Raw genomic sequence first — 23234 nt, forward strand, 5'->3', positions numbered from 1 at the left:
TTTTCACATGGGCTGTTTTTAAAACGTCTTTGTTTGCAGTTTGAGGGCTTTGTATTTTTAGAAAGTAGCATGTTGGTTTTGTTTGTTGTTTTTTATTGTTGGTTATTTTACCGACGATGTTGGATTTTGATGCGTATGTTTCTGTTCTTGTTGTTGACCTTGAATGTTTCGGGTTTTGCTATTTGATTGGTGTCTGTAGGAAGTTGTTGGACTGGAATGTTTTGGTTTTATTATACTTCTTTCTAGTTTTTGGTATACATGTTGTTGCTTGTTTCTGCTAATGGATTGATGTACTTGTTATTTCTGGGTTATGCTGTTGGATGATATACTTTTCTGTTGACATAATATGTTGACTATGGAGCGTTTTTGGATTGGTATGCTTGTCTATGCAAATATTTTGGTTCTTGGAATATACGTAGATTGGTTGGAATTGGCTGCGTTTTGGTGGCAGCCTCTTTGTAATTATTGCATATATTTTGGTGGGAGAAAATAGGCATATTTTTGTGTGCTTGGTGGAAATGATATACTTTTGCTGTTGTTGGCTTTCTTCTTGTAAGTTGGGTGATTTGCTGGTTGTAGGAAAGGTAGTTTCAGTTGAAATGGAAACATTCTGGGGACTTATTTTACAAAATACAATTCACGGGTTCACACGCATACACGTGTGATTTATTGTAGCATAAGCACAAAGTCTATGTGGTAAAAGGCTGTGACCAACATCAGTAACCAAGGTCTGAATCAACTACTAGTCCTACACGTGTACGTGGACCCCATACGGCTGTGTGTTGGGGTGCATCCTTGTAGCATCTGGTCATACTTCACTCAGTTAGGTAAATTAAAGACCTTTTAATATACCTTGGGGTGATTAGTATATCATTTGACACACACACACACACACACACACACACACACTTTCCATAATTGATTTGGTATCTGTAAGTACATTAACGTAAACATTGTTTAAAATATGCACGCTAACATGTGTTAAATTCATTATCGTGTAATTTTTATTATCCGTTTTACTCCTCCAGGTTTGGTCATAGAGCACAAACTTTTCCCAGATGACATTGTGCGTGCGACTAGACGCATCGGGTTCGGAGGTTTGTCTTCTTTTAGAACTCACCTGCGATAGAGTGAACCAAATGTGAACAGACAAAGTACCTTACATGTGGATGGCTAGAAGGATACTTTTAGTCTTTAATTATCTTGAAGCATATCTAAATGATAAAACGTTAAAAATGTTTATGGAGCGAACAATTTTGGAAAAATTCTGGATGTTGATATAATAGTATGTTTTAACAGCTCTCGACATTTCAACCCCAAAGATGATTCGGCCCGGGCATTTCGACCCAAATGACAATTCACCCCAGCTTAATTTATCGTGTTTATGTGTGGTCATATAATAATGCAACTCAGTCGGTGACCCCTTTTGTTCTATAAAAAAGATAAGTCAAATACAACGAAACCATTAGGTCAGCCGTTCAAATTTTACACACTAAAGAAGCATGTGTCGCTCCATGCATATTATGAGAATTTAAACTGGAGCTAGGCTTAAACATCAACAGTGTTAAAAGTTAAAGAAGTAAATTCGTGAGTGGTATATAATTAAAAGAAGAAAAATAGTTTGCAGTTCTTGTACCTAAGGATTATCACTTTTTTTCAAATAATTATTAGGATACAAGTAAGGTGTAAGAAACAAAAGTATTTAATAGCTTGTCATTTATACCTCGTTAAGGACCCAAGTGATCGAATACTATGAATCAGTCCAAGGAACGGATGTGATTTTGATTTTTAACGTAGCTTTAACAATTTTTCAGTCATATCGCTACGATGTCTACAGTGTGGCAGTTTATAGTGATGTCTAGCACTGGGGCATCATGCCGCAGACATGTAGCATGATGTCCCACCCAGTCACATTATCCTGACACCAGGCCGACCAGTCCTAACACTAACCTCTTAATGCTGAACGCCAAGCGAGGCAGCTGTTAGTACCATTTTTTAAGTCTCTGGTATGACTTGGCCGGGGATCGAACCCACGACCTCCCGCATCCGAGGCGGACGCTGTAACCACTAGGCCACCGGAGCGGTTTCCAAGGAACGGAATGCCAACTTCGAAGGAAAAATGTTTTTATATGTAAAAGAAAAAGCAATGCTCTTTTATTTTTATTGGTAATCAGTATACTAAGCATCACATATAAATGATTTACACAAATTTATATACTTAATAAGCATGTGAAGATTGAATTTTCAATGAAGTTGTACAGAATGCATTTTTTTTTTGTTGTAATTTAAATTTGTATCATTTTAATAAAGATTGTGATTGTCACTTAAATACAGCAATACATCTAACATTGTATAAAAATAATGAAAAATTCTCTTCTGTGTTCTAAGTTAGCGAATACAGTAACATAATCCAAGATATCATATCAGGCTGATTCCTTAAATTAGGATGTTGGCTCAGCGACTGTTGATTCAGTAAAACTTTCTAGAATGCTGGCTTGACAGATTTTGTGAAGGTCATGAACTGTGAAGACTAGAGCTGCTAAACTATAGGGCCATTTTTGGAAAATTGAAGGTGCTATAATACAAATTCCAATGTTTTCGTAAATCTTCCAAAACAAGTCTTGTAATTTTTCTTAAATCCAAAGCGCAGGGGTGAATCCAGTATACCCTTATATGGGAGTGAATTCGCATTCCTCGCTGCCTGAGATCACAATATAAGTTAAACCACTCAAGTCCTTGGTAATAGTTTAGTTAAAGACTTCACTGCATTCACCTTCCTTTTCCTACAGTTAAGAGAAATTTAGTACTACATTTTAAAGATTTTCTTTTCAAGCCGCATTGAAATAATTTGAATGTTTTAAGACATTAGCTTTTATTTATTTTAGAATTCTTTGTTGAAGCATTTGAAACATTTTTGTATTCTTTTTATTATATACCACTAATCATAAAATATATATTGCATTTTATAAAGTTAAATATTAAGAATTTATATGTATCTGTAATTATAGTGTTGATTTCTTGTAAAGAAGATTTCACTACTAACTTCATTCTCAGTAATAATTATTTTAGAAGTAAAATACCTCCTTTGAAGCTGCAGAACATAATATATTGGTATTTAAAGTTAACATTTAATATTTCACAGTTGCTACGGACAATTTTCTTGTCCGTCTAAAATATTGAAATTATTAAGAATTTTGTGCTAATCGTTAACTTATTCAATATTTAATTATTTACATTATGTTCTAAAAATAAAGAAATTCTAGGACTATTTGAAGTTGGTAAGCTTGAAAGAATATATTCATTTTATATGCATTTTTTATATCTAAAATGTATGAATATACAGGCCACATCTATGCTACTCAGTAATTTCAGCTGAGAAATTCAGAAATAAATAAATAAATGGATGAATGAATAAATATTTAAGAAAGGAAGACTGAGAGAATAAAAAAGATCATTAAACTTACCTCTAGTACAGATGCAATGCTGACATTTCCCACATCTATTACAAGACAAAACAAGATGGTGAGGCCAGACATGCCTATGGAATTTTACACAAGGATAAAACACTATTACATGTATCACAGTTAACACAGTTCAGTTAGTATTATACCAAAATATATCCGATTGAAACGTCACCATATAAACTATTTGCTATAAATTAATCAAAATTTATACACAAGGATACCACACACCTGTATTAAAGCTTAGGATAAATATTTGAATGTACTGAAAATTTTCAGTTCTTTTAAACAAATTTACAGCATGTAGTACATTAAATTTTCATACCTTTTTCATTTCATTTAAATTAGCTTGCATTGATTAACTTGATAAAAGTGACTTTAATTATAATTAACTGTTGGTGATTTAGAGTTTTGATTCTTTAATTGCAGACATCAGTGAAGAACTGTGATTGGTAGAAATGGCCATTAACAATGTGTTAATTATTGTTTTAAAAAATATCAGATTTTTTTATACAAATTTACAGTGTGGTAAATTTGATTTCTTTTCATTCAAATTAGCATGCATTCATTAGCTTACTAAAATTAATTATAATTTACGGTTGCAATCTTTTCTAGTAACTTAGCGGTGTTGGTATCATCTTTAATTGCAGACATCAATGAATAATCGTGTGATTAGTAGGAATTACCATTAGCAAGGTGCTAATTATTGTTTTAAAAATGCAGGAATTGGGGTGGAATTGTCCCATGGCTGGGGTTGAAATGTCTTCAGGTTAAAATAGCTTTGGAATTTTCTTTTTGTTGAAATGTCTCTCTCCATACTTATTTTAGACAAAACTACATTGTTAGGGAAACACATGGTCATGACATTGAGCCCATTTCATTGTTGTTTTTGTTCTTGTTGTGTGTGTGTGTGTGTGTGTCTATGCTAAAGTGTTCATAGTGATATTTTTTTCAAAATTAATTTTATTACTGGTGGTGGAGTTGGGTAGATAAATTAATAACACAGTGAAACATCTCCAGACTGAAAGCCCTTGTGAGATTTTTTTTTATATAAAAAAAATTATTTTTAGTTTACTGAGTTAATATCAATCAAAGAAGCCAAAATTTGGAATTATGATTTATTAAGGTCTCAGTATTTAGGGCTATTAATAATACGAATTGGCTTAATGTGTGTGTGTATGTGGTATAGAAAAATATAATGTATAGTACGTAATGAGTTTAAATGTTTATATTAGTAACTTAAAAAACTCATTTAAATGTTCAGGGGCAATCTGTTTTATGGAAAATGTATTTATATCAGCTAAAATAGGCAATTTAATATGGTACTTTATGCATAATAGAACACAGCAATGAGATTGTATTGAGTTATTACATTGTAATTATCTTGTTGGTATTACATTGTAATTATCTTGTTGGTATTACATTGTAATTATCTTGTTGCATGAAGACTAATCTAGATGCAATGAGCGCTCCATTTTTCATATACATTGGGCCGTTGTGTACAATACATGTGTCAAACATCATGATGCCAAGTAATGGGGGCTGCCATATTGGTCTTCTTCCAATAAACCCTTTCCCTTTACTGACAGTCATGTTACATGCATACCTGTAACCCAATGGCGGTCAAACTTACCATATTGAAAGTACAGTTGTGGTCAGTACTGACAATAGCAAAGAGAATTACTAAACATTCCTGAAATACATACTGGTACTATAAAATGACTCATTTGCCTGTTTACATTTTACTTCTGATAACACTGGTCAACAGTGAAATCATTACTGACTTGAAAAGGCCCTAATCTGTAGTATTTTGGTGTGCCGAACACGAATATAACCGTGAAAAATTTGTATTGGCTCTCGTTTTGAAGATATTCATATACCTCATTTTCTATGTTTCACTGTGTAAATTTCTCCAGTAGGACTGCAGCAACATCCGGAATAATGATGTAACATTGCATAATACCATCATGCTCACATCATCCACAGTTGATTGCATCATTTTCTGATGCAATGCAATACTAATGCCATGCGGCTGCTGAAGTAAGTTGACGTCAGCAGTGTACTATACATGTGTAGGCCTATTATACTAATGCCAGGCGGCTGCTGAAGCTGACGTAAGCAGTGTACTATATAAAGCCCAATCAGATAGGTTCAGCATTTAAAATATTTTAGACGTTGTGCGAGACAGTTCAAGCTACTGTTACATAAAACTTATTATTTTATCCATTTACGTACAATAAAGAACAGTAATGCCTCGAAAGTGTGTTAATACCGCGGACAATTTTTGCTATATTTGTGGGGAAGTGACATTTGCCAACCAGAAGAAAAGTATCAATTCTCAAGTGAAGAAGGCATATCATCTTTACTTCGGATGCAAGGTTGGTGACCAAGACAAGCCTTGGGCTCCGCATATATGCTGTGCTACATGTACAACACAGCTTTCACAGTGGTTGAATTGCAAAAGGTCATCAATGCCGTTTGCAGTCCCAATGGTGTGGAGAGAGCCAAGCAACCACCTAAATGACTGTTACTTCTGCTTGGTTCCTCCTCTTTCCGGCGGAATAACGAAGCGAAAGAAGTCGAGAATAGTCTACCCAAACATTCCGTCTGCATTGAGACCAGTTCCACATGGTGAGGGACTTCCTATTCCAGAACCTCCAGCAGAATATTCTCTTGATTCATCTGACGAAGACAAAGGTAAGTCGACCTGTTCTTCTCCTGGTCCATCAGCATGCAGTGATCCAGATTTTCACTGTGGTGCATCATCAACCCCACACAGAATAACACAGGAAGAACTAAATGACCTGATTCGTGATTTGGACTTATCAAAGAACAAGGCAGAATTGCTAGGATCAAGACTCCAACAATGGAATCTTCTAGAAGAAGATGTCACAATTACTGCATATCGAAAGCGCCACCAGCAATTGGTGCCTTTCTTCAGAAAGGAAAGTAATCTGATATTCTGTTCCGATATTGAGGGCCTCATGAATGCTTTAAAAATCACTCATGACCCACAAGAATGGAGACTATTTGTGGACTCTTCGAAACTGAGTCTCAAGGCTGTGCTTTTGCACAATGGAAACATTCTTCCATCTATTCCAGTAGCGTATGCTGTCCACATGAAAGAGACATACGATAACTTAAGGCAGCTACTGAATTCCATTGAGTATAACAAGTACAGCTGGCACCTCTGTGGTGATTTGAAGGTAGTTGCCCTTTTAATGGGACTGCAGCAAGGATATACAAAATACATGTGTTTCTTATGCGAGTGGGATAGCCGAGCAAGGGAAAAGCACTACATGAGGAAGGAATGGACTCACAGGCAGAATGTAGCCATTGGAGAGAAGAATATCCAACACCCAGCTCTGGTTGAGGCTCAGAAAATCTTGCTACCACCCCTTCACATCAAACTAGGTTTGATGAAGAACTTCGTGAAAGCCATTGACCGGACTTTGCCAGCATTCCGATACCTGCATGAAAAATTCCCTCGACTCAGCGAAGCAAAGATTAAAGAGGGAGTTTTTGTGGGTCCTCAGATTCGAGAGCTTTTCAAAGATGACCGGTTCAACAACTTGCTGGAAGGTGACGCGAAACAAGCATGGAATGCTTTTCGCCTAGTTTCTACAAACTTCCTCGGAAATGTTAGGGCAGAAAACTATAAGGAACTAGTAGAAGACATGTTGATGAAGTATAAGAAACTTGGCTGCAATATGTCTCTAAAGATTCACTTCCTTCATTCCCATTTGGATTTCATTCCTAGCAACTGTGGTATTGTTAGTGATGAACACGGCGAACATTTTCATCAAGATATCGCAACAATGGAACAAAGATACCAGGGAAAATGGTCCACTACAATGCTGGCTGACTACTGCTGGACACTCCTCAGAGATGCTCCCGAACAGCTGTACAAGAGACAGGTGAAGAAATCTAAGATGTAGTCAATGACTTGATTTTTTATAGGTAGGCTATTACAGTTGACCTTTTACTATTGGAATGCATTTCGTTATGTAAACATTAATTTCTTGCAGATTACAAAAAAACTAGAGCCAATTTTGCAATTTGACTGTCATATTCGTGTTCAGCACATAAAAATTGATAAGAATTGACTAATTTTATTTCAGTAACATGACTTTTGTAAAAATTTGTTGTCCAGTGTAATCTCATACCGCTCCGATGGCCTAAGTGGTTAGATTAATAGTGTCTGCCTCGGATGTGGGAGGTTGTGGGTTTAAACTCTGGCTAAGTCACAATAAAGACTTATAAAAAAATGGTACTAGCAGCTGTCTTGCATGACACTCAGCGTTAAGAGGTTAGTGATAAGGCCGGTTGGTCTGGTGTCAGGATAATGTGACTGGGTGAGACATGATACCACATATCTGCAGCATGATGCCTCGGTGCTAGACATTACTATAAACTGCCACACTGCAGACATTTTAGCAATATGACTGAAAATTTCTATGTTAAAAATCCAAATCATACACACACACACAAACTCATCTCATCTTTCATAGCATGTACTTCTCTAAGTATTAATCCTCCAAAGTTGAAATCTTCAGGCTTCACCAGTCTTTCATTCTTAATACCCGTCTAAAGATAATGACAAGTACAAGTACATACTTGCCATTAGCTGTGTATACTAAATAAGCCTTAAATGTATGTGTAAATGGGATGTATATTGAATCTGACTGCAGGTATGAGAACTATTCTAGTTGTGGTATGCTGTTCTGCTAGTGTGTGAGAAGGCACTTCTGCAAAACAAGAATGTGAATCTAATTAAGTAAAAGACACATTTTTCAAAAATTACAAACTTTAAGGTAAGATATGTGAACAGTTGTTTACTGTACAAGACGGTACTTCATTCAGTTCTGTTAGATATTGTAACAGATTGGATTGTACAGTGTGTCAAACAGACCACACATAGGCAGAGACATATAACAGAGAGATTGGCAACTGAACCATTTGCATTTTTCAGTCAAATGGGCTGCTATTCATGTGTAAATGACCAATTGATAGTGACCGCAACAGCGTGGTGAGTAGCATTTGAGAATTTCCAGTGTTATCATCATGTGTACTGGTAGTCTCTATATTGATAGACTTATCATAATATGAGGAGTTGTTTTTACAGAGTTTGATGAATTGCTTATCATTACCTATAGTGTCAGATCAGAAGATAGGTGTTAGTTTTTGTAGGAAAAAGCAAATATCAGTGTAATTTTGTTTAGTCTCATGGGATGATGACTGCCTTTTGTGGGATGATCTTGAAGCTATTCTGATTATGAATGATATTGATCTCCATGACATGCTATAGTCGATATTTGGACATGCTATAGTCAGTATTTGGACATGCTATAGTCAGTATTTGGACATGCTATAATCCATATTCAGACATGCTATAGTCCATATTCAGACATGATATATTCCATATTTGGACAGGCTATTGTCCATTTTTAGACATGCTATAGTCCATATTTAGACATGCTATAGTCAGTATTTGGACATGCTATAGTCCATATTCAGACACGCTATAGTCCATATTTGGACATGCTATAGTCCATATTCAGACATGCTATAGTCCATATTCAGACATGCTATAGTCCATATTTGGACATGCTACAGTCCATATTCAGACATGCTATAGTCCATATTGGACATGCTATAGTCCATATTCAGACATGCTATAGTCCATATTTGGACATGCTATAGTCCATATTCATACATGCTATAGTCAGTATTTAGACATGCTATAGTCCATATTCAGACATGCTATTGTCCATATTCAGACATGCTATAGTCCATATTTGGACATGCTATAGTCGGTATTTGGAGATGCTATAGTCAGTATTTGGACATGCTATAGTCCATATTTGGACATGCTATAGTCTGTATTTGGACATGCTATAGTCAGTATTTGGACATGCTATAGTAGGTATTTGGACATGCTGTAGTCCATATTCAGACATGCTATAGTCCATATTTGGACATGCTATAGTCTGTATTTGGACATGCTATGGTCCGTATTTGGACATGCTATAGTCCATATTTGAACATGCTGTAGTCCGTATTTGGAGGAACTGGTTGAATAAAGCTATTGCTGCTGACAGAAAGTCATTATGAGGAACAATCAAAGCAAAATCAGATACATGTAATAGCTAATGGAAAGTAACATTTTTCAAAATCTGAACTTTACTCGTAGACATGTCAGACCAAACATCATTTACATTTTCTTTTTTTGAAATGCTGTCCAGGCTAAAGCATAATTTTTTTGTCAACACCAATGATGAAGGAATAAAATGAAATGGCTTTTTTTTCCATTTTCATATACATGTATTAGCAAGCTCTGCACTAAAATAAATCTTTTTCAAGCCATGCAAAATGGAAACACGTGGAAGAGCTTATTCTAGTTGTGGATACATGGAGTGTTTATTCCAGTTGTCTATGCACAACATAATCCACATCATGGATATGCAGATTAAAAACAAAGAACATAGTAATTAGATACACAAGAATAAATTCACCACATTTGGTTAAATCAATGCATGGTTTGTACAGCTCCCACCCACCCGAGTTGTTTCTCTGAGAATTTTAAATTTTCCAAGACTTTTCAAATTCATCAAGCATTGTGTTTTCATAACTAAATTGAACATTCTCCACGTTACTTTGTTTATCACTTCATCAATAGGTAAAATAGAAGGTAGAAGAAAACATTAAAGTAATTGTCATGCAATTACAGCAAAGTAAATGCATTTCCATTTGATTTATTTTTCCTCCTGTAAATTCAGAATGCTTCAGACTTTTCAAAGGTAAAGTATCTTTATATTCAAATGTTACGGTAAACACTCAAATTTAAGGATTTTCCATTTATGGTATGAACCATGAAACATGTACAACTTGAGGGAGAGAGAGAGAGAGGGAGAACAATATCTTAATACATGTATTGGAGAGAGTATCATATAGCACATTTAAGTGTGCTAAGAATATTAGAATTATTGTCAGGCAAAGCATAATTGTGGAAAGATATAGAAGATAGATGATATAGAAAAGCAATTACAAAAACAATAAAAAAATATTTATTAAAAACACAGTCACTTAATGTACATATGCATCAGGGTTTTAGTTCTTAAACATAACTTCTTTCGCTTTGGTAATGCTGTATTTTTTAATTTCCCTTTTCTCAGCATTTTCATTGTTTGCATGTTCAATATCTTATTGGCGAGGAGCAATTGCCTGTACTCCAACTGCTTGAATTGTGGTCAAGGCATTTCGGATCTCATAGACTGTTGGGTTGTTGTTGGCACCACCTTTGTGTCTATAATGGGAACAATGTTCAAGTGGGTCTTGATTAAACATATGTGTCAGCACCAGAGACTCCTTCATTAAAAATGAATGAACACACTCAGCAACACCCTACATTGATGCAGTGTCAAATACTTGTGCATTATATGAATGTTCTGCAAGATGTGCAACACCATTATCAACTTCTATCAGCAACATTGGCACCTGATCATTTGTATTATCAGTTCCCTATCTTCTTGACTCCTGGCGTGACTTAGCAGTGATGTGGTACCAGTACTTTCTTCTCAATGCAAGTTGTTTGATTATTTCTTGGGAGACATCTGAAAATGATGTATATATTTATCACAAAAAATTCTAGGAGTGCAAAATCTTTCAAGAAAATATCAATCTCATAAAAAATTAGCACAGAAAACAAATGTTTATAAAGTTTTATTGGACATGTTTATGTTCATAACTGCATGTTTTATTGGACATGTTTATGTTCATAATTGCATTTTGATATATGACTTTAAAAAAAATTCCTTTATTAAAATCTTACTTTTGAAGTCTAATGAATTTTTTTGTCAATGAAGATAGACAAAATACTATAATGTTATGAACCTAAAATCAAGACAATTCAATTTCTAGTATTTTGGTCCAAATTTGAAGTTTCTAGTTGTAAAACATTTACTAAAACTGGTCAACAGAACTTATCAAACAATATTTTGCATAATATTCTTCAAGTTCTATCAATTGTAGCTGCAACTGGAGTGAAGAATTACCCCTGAGTGATTACTCTCGAAAACTTTAAAATTCCTTTTCATTGTCACAATCACTTTCAAACAGTACATTGGAGTTTGATGTTTTATATCAATGAAAAGTGCTGAAATTGTTTATAAACTTTAAGTAACTGTATATATACTACTAAATATAATATAGTATTATTTCATGTTTTCAAGATTTGTTTTCATTTTTTTATATAATTCAACTTAGATTCCAGTTGAACATTGCATGAACCTGTGTGTGTGTGTGTGTGTGTGATTTAGATTTTTAACGTAGCTTTAACAATTTTCCAGTCATATCACTATGATGCCTGCAATGTGGCAGTTTAAAGTAATGTCTAGCACTGGGGCATCATGCCGCAGACATGTAGCATGATGTCCCACCCAGTCACATTATCCTGACACCAGGCTGATCAGTCCTCTTAATGCTGAGCACCTAGCAAGGCAGCTGTTAGTAACATTTTTGTAAGTCTTTGGTATGACTCGGCTGGGGATTGAACCTACAACCTTCTGCTTCTGAGGCTGACGCTCTAACCACTAGGCCACTGGAGTGGTCCTTGACCCTAGGGACACAGATTATGAAGGTGATGGGACAAAGCAGTAGAGTACAGGATTAAGTATTTGCAAACACTCCAATGTGTAATTCATATATCTCTTTGTGTATTAGTTGCCACCCCCAGAAAATTGGGGAGGGTTGCATCATTCTCAATGCAGAATTTTCAGCAATTTACTCCTGAAAATTGACTCCATAAATAATTAAATCTGTCCCCAAGGATTGAGCTCTTGGGTCGTAACTTTGAAACTGTTAAGACCTCCTACCCTATACTTTATGTACACTTACTGGGCATGAAAAGACAAATTCATACATGCAGCTGGCGTTGACGCTGGATTCCATCCCTACCCACGAGGATTTAGATGCTAGATCAAAACTTGAAAACTGTTCAGAGCCTGATCCTGTGGTCATATATAATACAGTGCAACCCGCTATAATATGCCCCGCAGTCATGGCGTGGCTCCCAAAATTTTGTATGTTCATTCGCACATGAAAAAAGTTTTTTTGTTCAGTGTACATGAAATAAAGTATAAAAAATGTATTATCATTATGGGGAAGAGATCACGTATGAATTTGAATTTAATATGATTGTGGTGTGGTTCCTGAAATTTTAAATACATGTATGTATGTTTTTCTTGTACTGGGAAAGAACATTTTTTTAAAGTACAAGAAATAGTGTGTAAAATGTTTATTATCATTTTGGGGAAGAGTTCGCATATGAATTTTAATATAATATGATTGTGGCGTAGCTTCTGAAATTTAACAATATCACCAGGTTCTTGAAGTCTTATGCCAAAATAAACATTATCAGAAATGTTACTTATTACTGGTCCATGAGTAAAGCCAGTAAGTCGTCTTTGTGATTGTCTTCAATTAATTCTGTATACAATAGTTGCTCAAGCAATAGCCAACATGTGTTTCTTCTTTAACAGAATACACAACCACGCAGCAGACAATGCGGTGATTGATAAAAGATTCTCACAGTTTAATAAACATAAAAATACAAAAGCCACCAACATGTTTGCTGGGCTTGGCAGTGTTATTAGATGCAGTCAGTTGACCAGTAAATAATGTCAGCTTTATTAGCTGGAAATTGAAAGGGTATGAAATGGTACATGCATTCAAATTATTGAATATTGTAAATATGTGTGCAATTTTTCAATGGAATTGCATGCATTATAGATGAACTGCATGCCACAACGGCACGATAGTAAACGGTGTTGATACCCTATTCATCATACACATTAGACATGAATAAATGTATGTGTGACAATGAGTTGTTCTCTGAAAAAAATAAAATACTGTAAACCCCACATGAATGCGACCCCGATATTAACGCTATCCAATTGTTTGGATCCCAATTATCGTGTTATAGCGGGGTTCCACTGTATATATAAATATATGGGACATGAAAATGCAGAATTAAACATTCAGCTGACATTGGCCATAAGAGCTATCCAACCCCTCCCTTGTAAAAGGAAATAAATCCTTGGGTCATAACTTGGAAACTATTGAGATCCCTACTATATGACCATGTACATATTTATTTGGCATCAATGCAAACACCCAAATAACATTTTTCTTGGGACAATTCTTACCCTCAGAGACCTACCCAGGAAGATTTTGGTTGTGGCAGAGAAGCATGGGGATATATATTTTACAGACACACCTTGTTTTGATATTGATTAACATGCAGTATTAGGAGATATTGACATTAGTTTAAATAATTATTAACCTTTTTTCCAGGAGTGGCAGCAGTATTGGTAGAAAGTTTTTGACATGGAGTATTGCCCAGAAATTGCTGTTCTACATTCAGCATTTGCTCTCATTTCCAAACAGGTATTTTTGTCACTGTACCAGGTATAGAATGCATTATTCAGCCAATAGTACTGTTGCTTTCCTTTTTAGCTGTACTAGTCAAAGACAGGCTTATTCAACAGTCAGGTGCCTGTCTGTTAGCACAAGAATGTTATTGCTACATGTACTCCTAAACCACCTGGCTTATTGTGTTGACAGCCTTAAAATAGCACATGTATTGGTCTTGGAAAAGGTCATTTTTGAAGCAAAGTGACACACAATACAGTCAATGTCCGCACATGATAATTTAAAAACCTGTGTACTAAACAGCTTTATACAGGTTGAAATGTTTGTTATTTGAGTAAATACATATTCTACTTCCTTTGAACCCAAATTGTCTACTGCTACAGGTGGCTAGCTCCATTTCCTGGCTGACTATTGGTATTTCAGTGTCAAGATTCTGTTAAGTTTGTATGGGACTTGTATATATTTGTTTTAGTTTGAGAAGCAATACAAGCATTGAATGCACTAATATATCCATATATTTACTTTTAAAAAAATAATAGCTGACAAAAATCACACAGTAGCAAAAGTTAAGAATTTTGGCCAAGTTACAAAACTATCCTGTCACCTTTTCACTATTTCTTATGTGCAGATCATAATATTAATATTTGATTTTTGCTATAAGTATTGTCTTGTGGCAAATGGTTGGTTCCAAATGAAAATAGTGTTAATAACATTTCAGCATGACTACCATGGCATTCACCTTAATAATCCTGTTATTTCTGTTCCTCTTGAATGAATGGTCATATTGACATAGGGTGTTCGCTAAAACACTTTTTTTGTATGAGATGTATTTAAAAATGGTGCCAATCTTACCACACAAAATGGTGGTCATGGTCTTCTTGAAAATCTTGTTTCTGTTACTCCATAATAATCCTATTGGCATTCTCACTGAAACACTTCTTGTAATTTATAGTTTGTTTTAAATTCAGTATGGACATGTTATTAAAAACAGAAAATAAACTTGAAGTAATCCCTTCACAAAAATCAGTCAGTAGAATTGGACCAGATTTAGTAGAAATCGTCCTTGCATAAGACTTTTAAAGTTTACACTAATGACCTTGATCTGCATTCCATTATGGCTGGTAATACTAAAACGATATAAAAAATTTATATGTCAGCATCACACAAACCCAAATTACCTTTCCAACTGGCCTTGCATTTAGCTTTCAGATAATATATCATACAGGTGAACAATTTTCAGATAATATATCATACAGGTGAACAATTTCAGGCTCACTTGGACCTCTTGTTTATTAACCCTATATCATGCTTTTATTTCAGGCCAGAACACAACTGAAATCTATCAACAAATATGAGGCAAAATGTTATTGTAACATTATTACTGCTGCTGTAAGGGAAATAACTGCAGGGTTACAGAGTGACCTTTACTTAGTAGACAGTGTTGCCTGGCACCAGAAGCTTCATGCTTTGATTCAGTATAAGCTGATAACATCACAGTACGCTGAGAAGGATGCTGCCACAGAAGAGACTGAAATACTAGTCTACTCCAGCTTTGATATGCTGGCAGCCATATTACCAGAATTCAGTGGACCTTTCTACTTTGAACTTGTGAAAGACAACAATTGGTACCAACACTTTTTTCAGGTAGAATATGTTGATGCTAATAAAAAGATGTCAGTAATGGACCCTAGCTATGTCTCATAAACAGCAAGTAACCTTTAACTAGGTGGTACAAAATCAGAATTTCAGAATTCAGTTAAAATGTGTGAATGACCCCATTATTCAGATTCAGTTTGATGCTTTATGCAGTAGGATCTCCACAGATAAGCAGTCTTTTGATAGTGATACATTCTTTTAGAGGTTTGCTTCTTGATCAACTTGCAGTAATGCATTCATCTGGCCCACAAACACTTTTAAGTATTTTTAAAATATAAAATTTGGTTGTATGTGTTGTATGTATGCAGTAACCTATAATGACAATGTTTTTCTTACTTTAGCTTTAGTGTTTTAAAAAATTAAGTATATACTCATTTATGAATTCTACTGCAAAACAACATAAGTAGCTTCCCGTGGGTCATTGGTTCTTACCAGGGGTTTCCTTCAGGATCTTCCTCCACCAGTTATACTGGCCGCCATGTATAGCCTATCCTGCTCTGAGAAATAGTATTAAACCCAAAACAACAACAATAACAGCAAACAGCATAGACCTTAATCTGTTGTCACAAAATTTGATGGCAGATTGGGGTCTGTTTTCTTTGTTCTGCTGATTACTTCTTACAAACTGCTTTGACCCAGATCTGCCATTGCATTATGTGGTGGCAGATCTGGGTATGTGCATTTTGCAGTGGACTTATAAGTGAGTGCAAACAGTATTCAGTTGATTCTGATGCAGTACATGTGGTATATTTTCAGAGTCTGTTGTTGCATGAAGCCAGCATTGGAGCAAGTTTGTTGGAGCATGCCATGGAACACTGTCAATCCAAACCGGTTGACATTTATGACAGATGCTTCATTTCAGCTATGATGGATTTTGTTCTGTCATCAGTTGTATCTGCTCCAGCAGAGTTATCTCCCTTAGTTCTGTCAACAATTAAACTGAAGGCTGTATCTTCCCCTAGCTCCCTATTTATGGAATTTCTGCATGAGAGGAAGCAATTCATAGCAGACATGTTAAATTTCCAGTGTGAAGCAGCTACCTACTACATGTCCAAATCTCAGCAGAGACAATATTTGAAGTGCCTAGGGCAGCTAATGTTTCTTGGTATTGTTGGAATTTTGTGGAAAGATGAAAAAGAGTCACTTTCCATATGGGTTGTCAGAAATTTGTTGAAGAGGGACGGTTGTAGATCTCTGGTGCCAAATGATGACGTGTGCCATAGTGAATTACATGTGAAATGTGCAAATGTTGAAAGATTTGATTCAGCCAGATGTTCATTGATTTCAGAAAACAGAGGTAAAGAAGTTGGTCATATTAAATTGGATACTGACCTTGTTGATGTACCTAATAGAAACTATGTTCTACATACTACACTAACTGATTTACTATCTGAGGACTTTCCTACAGATGTTTGGACATACTGTCTTTGCAAGTGTCTTATGCTGTCAGAGGTTTCAGACATTAATGTCTTAAATGTATCAGATATTTGTCAGCGTTTGTCAGATGTCATTAATGAAACCATGATTTGGATTACAGACAGTCTTTATATAGAGACAGGGAAAGTAATGAAGGTCATGTCTGGTGTTATTATGAAGATATCAGTTGGCCAGACAAGTGCTGTTGAAGGGAAGGAGATATTTAGGGTTGAGCCCAGCCCCTTGGACACAGATCTGACCCTTGGAGCCCTGATGTGGAGAATACATGAGAAACTCTTATTTTATGAAGGTATGAGTGTTTATTGGCTTTTATTAATGAAATTGAATATTCTGCCTTAAAAGATACTGTTACTTGGACCTATGACTTGTAATGGGTAAAACTACGCAAAAAATCCCAAATCATTCATGGTTCCGATCAAATCATCTGAGCCTGTAGACACCACTGATACATAGCAGTATACAAACAAGTGTCCTAACTGAGCCTGAGATAGCTTACCTAGCATACACAGGCTTTAGCCAATGCCACAGTACTCAAGCTTATTTATTAGTCTAGATGGTTTAGCAGTTCTTGCATTAAAAACAGTGGTACTTAATTTTTGTGTATTTGAAGGTAAATTGTTCTTGTAGAAATTTGGAATGGTCTTGACACCAGAAATTTAACTATCAAATTTAAATATATAACTGAATGCCACACACTCCAAATTTGAAGTTATTTTATTTTAAAGTTGCAGTATTTTTTGGTTGATTAGTTTCATTTGTACCAATGTGATCAATCTTTATCTACTTTTGTCAAAATTTGGCTTAGATTGTTTGAAGGTTATGTAAATATTTTCCATAATTACTCTGTATACTTACTTATAAATCGAGTACAACTAAAAAACTGCACAGACCCAGATCTGACATTGCATGATGGCCTGGAAGCTCTCCATCTATGTAATTTGTTAGGACTAATCATTAGAACATATAATATAGATCCTGATCTGCTGGTGCTTTATGATGATAGATTATGATCTGTGTTGCTTGTAGTTGGACTTATAAGTGAGTGTTGCATACATTTATATAAACTAAAGGCCTTCATACAAGGATTCTGTCAAACAAATTTTATTGAAATTACTGTAGTTATTTTAGAAAAAATAAAAATAACAGATAATACATGACAAATGGTCACCATGAGCTAAAATGAAGTACACCATGTGGATTATTATTTGTGTATCTGGGGGGCCCTGAGTGGCCGAGTGGTCTAAAGCGTTCTCCATTACGGATCACTGCCATCTCACCTCTGTCTGCATGGGTTCGAGTCTCGGATTCAGCCAATGTGGGTATGTGAGAAAGCTTGCCAGTAGCTTCTCTTGGGTCGGTGGTTGTTTCCGGGGTTTTCCCAGGTTCTTCCTCCACCATTAATACTGGCCGCCATGTATAGCCTATCATGTGCTGAAAAATGGCGTTAAACCCCACAACAACAACAACAACAACAACAATTTGTGTATCTGTGAACTTATAATCAAAAGACAAATGATACAAATGTTATAAAATGAAATGTTGTAGATTTTTCAAAAATTTATTTTTATACAAAGCTGCTTTCTTTAGTTAGAATAATCCCAGAGTAAATGTGCCTTGATGTCTTATCTCCTGTTTTGGCACAACATCTTCCTGCAACATATTCAGCAAGCTTTTCAGTATCATTCCATTCAACTGTAAGCAGGTTATTTGTTTTCGTTTCCCACTGTGAATTAATATCAGTGTTTACAAAAGTCAAATTCTTGCATGGAAACTTATTCATTGGTGTCATTACTGGTTGAAGACCAGACTTCTGTACGGTACACACATCTTGGATTATGAAAAGTTCATGTTACCGTGGTGGAACTTAATCCATCCATGTTATTCCATTATTGTGCAGAAGGCTCTTTTGAAACGCAAAATGCTATTTAATATTCAAGACTTGCTTACTAAAACACATATTATATTTTAAGAGATAAAGGATACATTTCTGAGCAAGAATCCTGAAACGATTCACAGATTTAACTAGGTTTAATAATACTAATTTTAATGAGAGAGAGAGAGAGAGTTTCTACTTTTAAACAAAGAAAAGGGAAAGAAATTACAAATAACTATTAGTCGGTTTCATTCCATTATTAAAACAAAAAATGTGAGAAATTTTTTTAATGCCTCCAGTTACTGTTAAATTGTTTGCTTAACATGTTCCCACACAAACACAGCACTACCGAAAAAAGTACCTCTTCTTGTCCAGCCTCTGTTTGGTACTTGCAACCTAATTATACATGTACATGTGACACATTTTCTCGGGAACTAGACATGTGTTTACTTTTACTGTGGACTTTTTTTTTTACACAGACTTGATGAAAAACATGATGTTGCATTCTACAACTATCAGCTTTACAAATATACCTTGGGTTGTTTGTTCTCTAGAGGTTACTATTACTAAATGGATGGGTGAAAGCAATGAAAAAACGTGATCACAAAAATAATTTTGGTAGTCGATAAACTTGTATTATTTTAAGTTAATGCAGATCAGTTAGTTCATTCATTTAATCCACCTGTCAGATACTACACAACTGTTCCAGAATGTCAAGTGAATATTGTTTCTGATTTGTTGCATATTGACCCAATTACCCTTTTGAGTTAGAAGTTGACTTAAATACAGATAAAACATTTTGTCACCAAAGAACATGGACCAAATTCATATTTATACGGGATTTAGCAATTAGACGAGCAATAGGAAATTACTGATATTATGTCCATACTCCCCACCAAATGGCACTGAATCTTTGGGAATCACATGAACAAACTTTGCACTCCATAGGTGAATTAAAAGCAATAATAATCAAAAGTTAACAGAACGAAGATCTACATTTGCACAGCATAGAAAAGATTGTTGGGGCAGTTTGTATGTGCAGATGGGGGAAGATATGGTTTTATTATTTCCTTTTTATTGAACAATCCCTATTAACTCTAATTTTTTCGTGAATATTGTTACTGTATTTAGTTTGATTAGTGATAGCTCATTTGACTTTTGATCTATTACATTTCTAAAGCTTTAAGTTCATATATAAATTCTTTTTAAATTCAAAATGAATTGCTAAACAGTAATCTACCTGTACTGAATAATAAGCAGTATCAAAATTTTATTTCTAAATTTTGTCAATAGGTGAATTCCAAAATGAAGATAATTGTATCACATTAAAAAATGCATACTCTTTAATAATCGATGCCTGTTAGCAAAAGGAGCAATGGGTAACGTTGATCAATAAGTGTTGGTGCATTTTCTCACTGTATGTCAGTTTTTCATATAATAAGTAAATTTTATTACAAAGAGAGCTGCATTTTAAAAAAGTAAGCCTGTAGTGTAATTGAGCTTTCATAAACATATCATATTTATGTTCTGTTGTGATAAACTTATATGTATTGAAAGATTTATGGAGACAATTTACATTTTTTGTATACCTCTAGAAAGCAGTTATTTGTGAAAGTGTCACAAATTAACCTCAAAAAAAAATTCAGGCCTTGACTCAAATAATGTATTAGGAGAAAATTTTCATGCCTAGCACATGTATCATGCTTAACATGTCATATTCTAGAGAAGAATTACAATTTTAATTATCCCTGCTTTTACACTAAGTAATACAGCATTCATTTGTAAACACTGTTGATCATAATTTTTAAAGATTATTTTTGTTTTGAAAACTTGTTATTGCTGCATGTGTCTCTGACATTTATCAAGAACTTAGTTTAGACATAAATCAAGGCCATTTCACTTTGTTCTAAATTTGCTTTAAAATGGATGGACTCAAATTGGGAAAATAATTAAAAAAACGATATAGAGTTTTTCATGCAATGCTATAAACAAGTTTTATGATAATATGAGAACTTAACATCAGTGCATTTCTCATTCCAAAAAATTCCCCAGTCACATTAACATCAGGGATATAAAATAAGCCTGCTACCTTGTGAATCCAGCCCTACTAAAAGATGAAAATCATCATTTTCTATTTCATGTAGAAAAGGACAATAACTCTGGCTCATTACCTCCCCTTGCCACCACCAGGTATTGCCAGCTTTTAAGACTCACTACTGTACTGATAACAAGTACATTATACCTCCAACAATCCAAGCTATCTTAGTGTTCAAATTGGACCATCAGACTTTAAATTTGGATTTATTTTGTTGGAAAATCATTCTTATGCAGGCTGTATACATTATTTAAAAAAATTGCCAAGTTGGAGTCACTTTTTCACCTTTATTTAATACCATGTTACAACATGCTGTCTTTGAACAAGTGGAAGCATTGGTATGTATCAACACCAGAACATATGGTTGGGATGCCCACCTGTTGCCAGACTTTACTACCTTCAGCTGCACATGGGATCCAGGGGAGTGATCTCTCTGCATCAATCTTTTAGAAATGAAGGCTATCATCAATGCCTTTCACTTTTGGAAGGATTGATTCTCTGGCAAAATGGTCCTTGTTATGTCTGTCAACTCTGGTGGAGACCTACCTCAAACATGGGTGCACCAAATCACCCAGCCTGTGTTCTGATTTTGTAGTTTCTATGCTTTTATGACAACCTCCATATCAACGTACCAATCAGACACATTCCCAGCAGACTCATTGTCTTGGCTGACACTATCCAGGAAAGGTAAAGCCTTTCACATGGAATGGCATCTCCATAAGTCTTTATTCCAATCTGTGCACTTTGGGGCTGTTCAATGATTGATCTTTTTGTGACAGAGTGGAAGTTGCCAACCTTTCTTTATCCAGTTCCAGATCCATAAGCTTGGGTCATGGATACTCTGTCAATCAGTTCGGAAAGGTTGTGTGCATTTGTCTCTCTTCCTCAATCCCTCAAGTGGCAGAATTTTTTCTCTGGCTTTTTTCAGAGACACAGTTGGACCCCAATTACTATCAAAGGCTACTGCTTCATGATATCAGACATATTCCAGCATCATAGTAGATACGATATCAGGCATGATAAAGAGCTACTTTCTTACCAAACATATTTCTGATAGCTTTATGTTAAACATGCAGGGTGAGTGAGTTTCATACCCTTTCCATTGACCCAAACTAGCATCAGTTCAGATCAGATGGTTTGGTGGTACTCTTGACACAGCCAGGCTTTGTAGTCAAAAGTAGGTTACCACCTGTGAGCAACCAAAGGGTCGTCATCTGCTTGCTGTCTTCCATATACAGATTGAGAGCTGCGGCCATGTGAAACCTTTTCGTGCACTCAAGCACTACTTGAAATGAACAGAGACAAGCTGTGGGATACACAAGAGCCTCTTCTGATGCAAGCCTGGAAAAACAGGATATCACCCCTCAAGCCCTTGCTTCATGGCTGAAATGGGTTATACGCTCATGAGATTAGAGTGATGTCTGTGAGTCTCGCATTCAAACATAATGTTTTGATCCAACATATAGTAGTAGCTGTTGGCTGGCATGCAGTCAACCTTCTTGAGCTTTTATTGCATAGGCAAACCTTGAAACTGGTTGGTCTGGTGGCAGAAGCAATGATAACCACCAGACCCAATTAAAACAATCAACAAAGCCTATCAGCTTTTGATGGATTTGTCAGTGAAATTTTGTAGGTTAGAAGATTTAAATAATTATCTTCTTATCCATATGTTGGGGTCACAGTTCAAGTGACCCTAAGCTGTGTTGCTTATGTAATTAGGAGAACAGCTGATTGTTAGCATGGGGGAATCCAGCCATCATTCCCTCCTTCTATGAAATATTCTCCTAATGTTAATATGATTGGAAAATGTATTTGAAGGAGAAAGCTAACTTTTATGTAAATTGTGCTTCTCAAAGAATAGTTACCCAATCACATTACTTTAAATCATCCCAACCAGCCCGCCATGTGAGCATCTTTATTAGTATATTACTCAGCTTAAAGACTAGTGACACCTGGCAGTGGCAAGGAGAGGTAATGGGCAAGAATTATTGTCCTTTGTCTCTGTTAGACATGAAAAGACAATTTTCATCTTTTTGTAGGCTGGATTTGCAAGGTAGCAAGCTTATATCCCTGACATTAATTTGACTGGGTAAGAAACACAATTTACTTTAAAATTTGCCCCCTTGGTCCAAATTTGCTTTTCACATAATGTTTTCTTAAGGTGTGTGGTTCTGTGACAAAATTTTTATTCCACAATTATTGTGCTTCAGTTTTTAAAAATCAAAGCATGACGTTGAACAGTAGCTGGTAGGAACTGTCCTGACTGACTTGTTGGCAGGAA

The 23234-nt window shown here is 35.3% G+C and overlaps 1 protein-coding gene across 2 annotated transcripts in view; it reads left to right on the forward strand.

Moving 5' to 3' along the window:
• Positions 1-1128: 1128 nt before the first annotated feature.
• LOC149778455 (gem-associated protein 4-like) overlaps positions 1129-23234 on the forward strand; it is an 81670-nt gene continuing 59564 nt past the window's right edge. The window contains exons 1-4 of one of the 2 annotated variants that reach the window (XM_089939293.1): positions 1129-1285; positions 13815-13907; positions 15213-15536; positions 16305-17274. In XM_089939293.1, coding sequence (XP_089795419.1) covers positions 13848-13907; positions 15213-15536; positions 16305-17274 — 1354 coding nt within the window. In that variant the 5' untranslated portion in view covers positions 1129-1285; positions 13815-13847. The remainder of the gene's footprint in view (positions 1286-13814; positions 13908-15212; positions 15537-16304; positions 17275-23234) is intronic. The other variant, XM_089939294.1, reaches the window with a different exon arrangement.

The sequence above is a fragment of the Sinohyriopsis cumingii genome, chromosome 17 (assembly GCF_028554795.1).
Source record: "Sinohyriopsis cumingii isolate HCF-2022 chromosome 17, ASM2855479v2, whole genome shotgun sequence".
Taxonomy (NCBI): domain Eukaryota; kingdom Metazoa; phylum Mollusca; class Bivalvia; order Unionida; family Unionidae; genus Sinohyriopsis; species Sinohyriopsis cumingii.